The sequence below is a fragment of the Patiria miniata genome, unplaced genomic scaffold, assembly GCF_015706575.1.
Source record: "Patiria miniata isolate m_02_andy unplaced genomic scaffold, ASM1570657v1 HiC_scaffold_19, whole genome shotgun sequence".
NCBI lineage: Eukaryota > Metazoa > Echinodermata > Asteroidea > Valvatida > Asterinidae > Patiria > Patiria miniata.
The window spans coordinates 2,331,275-2,339,028 of NW_024037057.1; the positions used below are offsets into that span (position 1 = coordinate 2,331,275).

The 7,754-nt window shown below is 43.1% G+C and overlaps 1 protein-coding gene across 1 annotated transcript; it reads right to left on the minus strand.

Annotated features, from left to right (window-relative positions):
* Positions 1–287: 287 nt before the first annotated feature.
* LOC119725963 lies at positions 288–4,805 on the minus strand. The gene is made up of 4 exons (XM_038197590.1): positions 4,549–4,805; positions 2,757–2,905; positions 1,699–1,959; positions 288–504 (listed from the first exon to the last, which is right to left on the minus strand). The coding sequence occupies exons 1-3, from the start codon at positions 4,691–4,693 to the stop codon at positions 1,729–1,731; spliced, it is 525 nt and encodes a 174-aa protein (XP_038053518.1). The 5' UTR covers positions 4,694–4,805; the 3' UTR covers positions 288–504; positions 1,699–1,728.
* Between the last annotated feature and the right edge of the window lie 2,949 nt (positions 4,806–7,754).

Consider the following 7,754-nt stretch of genomic DNA (forward strand, 5'->3'; position numbering starts at 1 on the left):
CATTTTTTTACTGATGCGCCTCTATATCTAGTTATTTCATTACAAGATTGTCAATTACAAGAGTATCATGTATTATTTAGAAGTGTCATAGACAGAGGGCGTGATTTATTGCCATCTTTTTAATAAGTTAGGAATTAAATAAAAATACCTCACATTGCAAATTTTTTGAGACGTTGGTGGCAACAAACACACCGGTCCGTTTTGATTGTTTGCGTCATACTGAGCATGCGCGCTTTAGCTTAAACATATGTCGTAAACATTTGAAAAGATCCAGTGTATTTTCTCCGATTGGGTGCTAAAGAATTCAGTACAAAAACCAATTGTTTAAAAAACAAAGCTGGTGATAAAAAACGCCTTCGAACTAAGGCTACTAATGTCGTGCAGGCATGTGACTCTAAGGCGATGCAAAATTGCGTGTAGGTGGGGCAAGGAGGCTTATTGCGCATGCGTTACACTGTCAAATACACTGCCCATTTGGTCCAGTTACGTCACATGCACGTATTCCATAGGGGTGCAGACCAGTAAATCGGTCCGAAATTGCCTGCGCCGGCCAAATCGCAATTTGTGCAATGGAGTGTAGGCATCGTTTTTCAAAATGGCGATGGGCTTCAAGACTATTTTCAGGGGTGATCGTCTTCAGATTGAAATTTCTCCTAAAAGTCATCAGTTGACCCCCCGTAAATTGAACAGAAAATGAAAGATGATGAAATAAGCTTTAATTTGATGTGTGTCTCGAACACCTTGGAGAGTTGTGAGTATTTTTCACGAATTGTGAAGTGGGAGCATTTACCATTGGGGTCTATGGAAGTTTATTTACTGGTCTGCTACCTATAGTTTCAAAATGGCGCCTTCCATCGTTTGTAGTCAAAATGTTTGCGCAGACGCATTACATTCCACGACAGTGTTTTTTTAAGGGGGCGGAACCTGGGGGGGGGAGGCTGCGTTTCAAAAGGGGTCAGCAATGGCGGTTCCGCAACAAATGCGCCCAAAATCTCAATGGGGCCGATGAACCGTCGTCCGATCACAACAGTTTCGAGCGAACAGGGGGGGGGGGGGGGTAATTTGGGGTCGGAAGGAGCAAAAACTCAATTAACTCCCGTTGGGGGCGCCCTACAGTAAGGTAGCCGCAAACAGAGGGCTTGTTTTCAGGCCAGAAATCGCAGTCAGAGATTTTTTTTTTTGATGAAATATGAGTCATCCATCCTTCCTCGTGCCGTAGAAGTGTTTTGGGGATTTTTTTCAAAACCTCGCTTCTTTATAGGGTGCAGACCAGTATCGCGATTTGCATGCCCTCAAAATCTTCGGTATTTGAGCATGCTGTGGGCCATGAACTTGAGGGTTTGTAAAAAAATATGGGTGGAAGCCGTGCACAGGACTGGGAGCTTGCAGTTCAGTGTAAATTGGATGTAATTTGGACCCTAAAAGCGCTCTATTTTGCAATGGAGTGTAGGCATCTTTTTCAAAATGGCGATGGGCTTCAGGACTATTTTCAGGGGTGATCGTCTTCAGATTGAAATTTCTCCTAAAAGTCATCAGTTGACTTCCCGTAAATTGAACAGAAAATGAAAGATGATGAAATAAGCTTTAATTTGATGTGTGTCTCGAACACCTTGGAGAGTTGTGAGTATTTTTCCCGAATTTTTGAAGTGGGAGCATTTACCATTGGGGTCTATGGAAGTTTATTTACTGGTCTGCTACCATAGTCCCATTGAAAAGAGATCGCGGCCATTAACCAGTTTGTAGCAAAGTCACCAACAACCATCCCCCAGTCATAATCGCCGTGTAAAAGTTCAGCGCGCATGCTCCATTGCAGAGATCAGTCTGGCAGCAGTGGACGCAAACCTCCATTTTCTCCAGCGGGTAGCAGTAATTGATGCATTGAGAACCGCAGGTCCGCGCCACGGACTGGACGTAGTCGGCTTGGTCCTGGTACTCGGGTCCTCGGGTCACTTCGGTTTTCTGGGAACCCAACCGAATAGAGTAAAATGGAAATTGTTTGTCTAGTTATGTCTTGCGTCCAAGCGCAGCAGATAAGAAGTGTACAGCCTAAAGGAGCAGACATTTGTATGCATGTATAAAGGTACAGTAACAAGTTTTAATTTGTGCATTGTTTTTGTTTGAACCATCAAAAGTGCTCAAAATCTAAAGACAGATGTTGAATAAAAAACGTGATGATGTATATTGCGAGAAAACAAAGCAAACATAAACACAATGTGTTAGATCTCGATTCAAATCCAAAGTTGCCCAGTCATAATTCGAATTGCGCCCTCTCGAAATCAGCATTCGGGACATGATTCCCATTCTGTCATCCGGGTGTCACCCATTCACGGATACACCAAGTTGCGAACCAACAATGCATGGGGTTCACAGAAATGACCTTATTTTTTTTTTCTTCTAAAAGACGGCATGCCATAGGAAACAATAAGCCTCTGTACTGATGACATCACGCTTTGTTTACATGTGCACTTTCCCATAGGCAGGTACACACGTAAACAAAGCGTGACGTCAGCAGTACAGATGCTTATGTCACAGAGAGTTTGGTGTGATTTCTAACTTTAAACCAAGTAAGACTTTCACTTTGCTTTGTTGTAAGAAATTCGCCCTATCCAACCGCCCTATGCACTGTCGCTCGTGATCGCATAACCCATTCTCAAAAATAAGTGGTGGAAAATGCGTTCGTTTGAAAGCCTACCAAACCAATTTACGTGCATTTCTTGAAAGAATAAAAAAAAATAGAAACTTGATTGTGTACTCACAATGCAGTATTTATCACAACTGGCGTCGCTATAGGAAACGTTGCCAGTGAGGTCAGTACTGTCTACGCCTGACGTCACCTCGGCACAGTAGTCGGTGCCAGGACCATCCAAGCTGTCACAAACATGACATCTGAGGGCGCTGCTTATACCTGAAAATCACACGGAGTCGTATAACTCAGCAGGGAGGGGACTCGTCACGAGTATGCCCGGGAATGAGCCTTTTAGGGATAATGGTGGTGTGATAGGGGGATATTTTGGAGTAACCATACACTTTTGTTTTGATACACTCTCAAATCTAACGAGCTAACCCTCCTAGTACCTGTTATTATAATATTTTAAAGAGGTTGTGGAATGCTCGAAGACATTTCCGTCATTTTTCGGGTATATGTAGCCTAAGGTGTGATGAAATAAAAACGACTATTGGTTCTGTCATGAAATGAGTACAAAAGGTACTTTTGAGAGCTGTTTTTCAGGTCCAGTTTCGACCCGAACGTGCAACTGTGTAAAAGTCGTCGTTGCGGGCAGCAAACAAAACACAGTAAATCGTGACGTAATAAACAGGACTCCCGATGCACAGTAGCATACACGAGTCCTGTTTATTACGTCACGATTTACTGTGTTTTGTTTGCTGCCCGCAACGACGACTTTTACACAGTTGCACGTTCGGGTCGAAACTGGACCTGAAAAAAACAGCTCTCAAAAGTACCCTTTGTACTCATTTCATGACAGAAACAATAGTCGTTTTTATTTCATCACACCTTAGGCTACATATACCCGAAAAATGACGGAAATGTCTTCGAGCATTCCACAACCTCTTTAAAAGGCTAATTGCAGTGAGCAAATAAGAAAAAAACAGAGAAATAGGAGTCGTGGTTAACAAAACGTCTTGGTCTGTACAAACAAAACTAACTATTAAAAAAAAGCTTCAAGGTTAAGTCAAGATATCAATTATCAAGATATAGCCCCATCAATAGGGTTTTCAAAACCAAGGTATTGTTCTACAGATTTTTTGGGCTACACAAATTAAGATGCCTTAGTTTAAATTACGCCGAGCCCATTTTAGTGTAACAGTTTAACCCTAAAGGGGCCGGGGGGGGCGGAATCCGCCCCCCCCCTCAACATTTTCCGTGATAGCTTCTAAAAAAACTTTTTTCGCGACCCGAGCTGTTATGACTTTTTAGCCTCGAGCTTTGCGCATCTTTTGATACCAAAAACATAAAAATCGGACCACGGGTTGCCGCGTAGCGAAATTTTTTTCGGCGCTACGCGCCGTGAAAACTGAATTTTCGCATATACGTCGTGTACACAGAGCAGAATTGCCATTCGTACATATGAATAATTAATTAGCCATAATTCCAAAACCCTTTGACCTATAGTCATGAAATTTCTTGGGTATGTTTAGGAAGAGTTGCTCTATGCATGTGCCGAGTTTCAAAATTTTTCGTCACTCGATGGCCGAGATCTTAGGGGGGGGGGGCGGAATCCGCCCCCCCCCCCCCCCCCCCCCCCGGCTGAGAGATGGTCAAAATAACCCGGCCCCTTTAGGGTTAAGCCATGTTAGAGCGTGCATGCGTACGGACGACTGTGATCAGCAACCATATCAACATCTGATCAACTGATCAAGGACACGGTACAGTCTGTCATGTCAACTTAACAAATAACCAACTAGTTTAAATTGTAATCCATTTTAATGTTGCGTCATGTAGAGTGTGCATGTGTGCAGACGACTGTGATCACCCATATCAACATCTGATCAACTGATCAAGGTACTTAGTCCGCCATGTCAACTTACCAACTAACTGAAGGGCGAACAAAGCCAAGAAGCAAAGGCGTGTCGCCATCTTCTTTTCATACAACGACTGGCCGTCCAGAATGACAACCAAAACGGTTTCAAGTCTCACGTCAAGGCATTTATGAATCGGCTGAAAGACGTCCATAAATTCTCAATATAACCTATATCGAGGAAAGTTTACAGTCTTCCATTGGTAGTGCGTGAGTCTTATTGTCCACGTATTCCAATCGATGGAGGAAGGTACCGCATTTAGAATCGTCCCATTAACAATTCATGATTCCCATTGATCGCGTTCGTCCCTCATTTTGCTTCTCACAGAGAGGCTATTTGACATCTATATCAACATGAACAATGAGCTTTATGCCCGTTCGCAACTTTTGTTATTATTATTTTTTTTTTTTTTTTTTTTTTTTTTTTTTTTGGGGGGGGGGGGGGGGGTAACGTAATACTTGAACATGCAACCTGCAGCACTTGGACTCCCGCACCTTGACTGTATAACACAATAAAGCCACGCTAGTCGCCGTGGAACTTCAACTCTAAGAAGTTATTTAATATTCGGTGAACATTTAATTATTCACATGATATGTTTCACGCATACGTATTACGGTAAATGACCGTTTTACTAGCCTGCAACAAAACAAAATGATAAGCTGCCAGCTCTAATGTAGTTCTGGGTTCGAAATCGTGTGTTCCTGTTCTCCGATAGGCTGCAATTCGTATCCTCTTGGTCCACGAAGTTACTGACAAAAGTGCGCCCTCACGTGACTGGTTTGGACCATTTTATTGAAACTAGCAACAATAACTGACAGCGGATCGAAACATGCTGTGAGAGGGCACACTTTGGCATTTTGCCAACAAGTAGTTATCAAAGTGTGAGCGGCAAACGTTACAAAGCAAAACATTACATGACTAACATATAATCAAACTGAGGTTGCAATAAAGTGGTGTTAAAAAACCTTAGGCCAAAAAAAGGCTCCGGTTTCTGGTCTGCGCGCGCTTGGCCGTAGCCATGCACGTCGGCAAAACTAAAACAGTTTTTTAATGATGGTGTCTCAAAACCGCCAAACTCACTTGTTTGACTGGAATCCTGCTGGCGCACAATTTTGTTTTTATATGGGGTTACGATCGAGTATAAGCTTTATGTGGCCTTTCTGGGCTCCCATACATTTTTTACTAAATTTAGTCGGGCACCATTTGCGGTCATCAGCCGACATTTGAAAGAAGAAAAAAAAAGTACAAAAAAAAACGCGTCGCCGCACCACTTTTGCGGCAAGCTCCATACCAGAAACCGAAGAGATTTTAGGGCATTATAGAGACCAGAGATTAAAACGGAGTCTTGTTTTGATCAGTTGGGAGGGTATCCCTGACGTCACCGCATCAACTCTGGATGGACCAATCAATTATGATAATCCCATGGTTATCCCTGGCCCCTTGAAACCCGTCAATAAGCTTATCTCGGGCGTTTCAATAGTGCGTTTCTATAGTGGGGTAACATCTTTTCACCTTCCCAAATCGAAAACAATGCCTGAGAAAGACGGTTGTTTGAAGCTGGACAACCGAAATGTTGGGGAAACAATTTGATCTTAATACAGATCAATACCCAGTATTTGACAAGCAACGGTTCCAGGTTGCGATTTTTTAACGCGCCGGTGAAGCCTGCCGCGATAAACACAACATTAGAAGCCCCTGACCGAGCTTAACAGTCCATCGACGTTAACTTACCGGCCGTATTATTAGCCGCTAGATAATTCTTCAACTCTGTTTATTTGTGCAAAAAAGAGGGTGGCGTTCCTCTTTCACACCGACGAAAGTTGCTTTTTTTCTAAGCCAATGTCTCTTTTTTGGTGATGCCCCCAGTTTTAAGAACGTTTCGCCGCCACCAATTGGCGTATTACATGTGCAGGTACGCTGTTAGTAAAAAATAAAATACACTCACTTGTTAAGTACACAATACGACCCTAATTGAGATCGTTCAGTCGCCAAAGGTTCATTGATTTGCTTTGTTTCATCTCAAAGGCCTTTTGTTGACCGTGAATCGTCAGTCACATAGACTTGAGTCAAGGCGCATGATGGCAACCCAGACACGAAAAAAAAAGAGAGAAAAATGCAAGTGGCAGGCTCGTTGGCTCCATGCGCCGTCATCAGGGGCGTAATTACCGGGTTGGGGTGGGGTGGGGGTATATACCCCTCACACTTTTGGACTTGGTTATTTTATCATCCCCCACTTTGTAGTGATGAGGAAAAAACTGAAGATTTTGAGGTATTTTTCGATTGTCCCAGCAACTAAAATGTATTCAATAGCACTGAAAAGTGGAGAAACAAAGTACAATATTTTATTAAAATATGTATTATAATGGCATCATTCCCTAGACTTAGCGCAAGTACAAGAAAAGATGAATTTTCCCCAGCTAGCTAAGGGAACTGAATTAGAATGAGACAAACAAAATTCCCTCGTAAATAGTTTGTAAACGGGTCAGTAGTTTGATATCAATATAATGAGGTAGGGGAAACTTGCTAGAATTTCACTCAATCAGTGCGATATGCCAGTGCCGGCCGAAAGACGCGCGACGCAAAACAATTGATGAGACAGAATCAGGACGAGCTTGGTAAGGTTAATTGTTCGTTGTGACTCTGAATAGTCAACTGCTCGGAACATAAGAATGATTGTAGAAAAGAGTTACGTAACAGCATTCATGCGTAGGCTATAGCGCGATGCTGATGCATCTTTCGTGCAGCTATGAAACACAAAGTAACACTCCCACTGCGGAAATAAGGATCATGTTTTAAAAGCAAACAGAAAAGCACCTACTGAAACAGCCTAGTTGTTAAGCTGTCTGACAGCGGACCCAGGGGTTTGGGGTTCGAAACCGCTTGGTACCGTTTTTGGTTTTCGATGCCCGCTGTTCTGTCATTTAAGAGTATTAATTTCCCGTCGTCATTTACCAACAGCAGTTAGCTCGGTCGGTCGGTAAGCTGACTCACAAGTTGGGACTGTCTGCGAAGTCCAGGTTGGCATCTGCGTATAGGTACGGGGTTCTTTTGCTGACTCGGCAGCAAGGCTTAGGGTGCCACCTCGTTTCCTCCCTTTATGGTGCCTGACTTTCGAGTTACATGGATGGACAGGGAAGGAGGTGTGGTGGTCCCAGAAGAGTTCTATATGGAAGTCGGTAAGGGGCTCATTGAGTTAGGGTCATAAGTCCGACTCC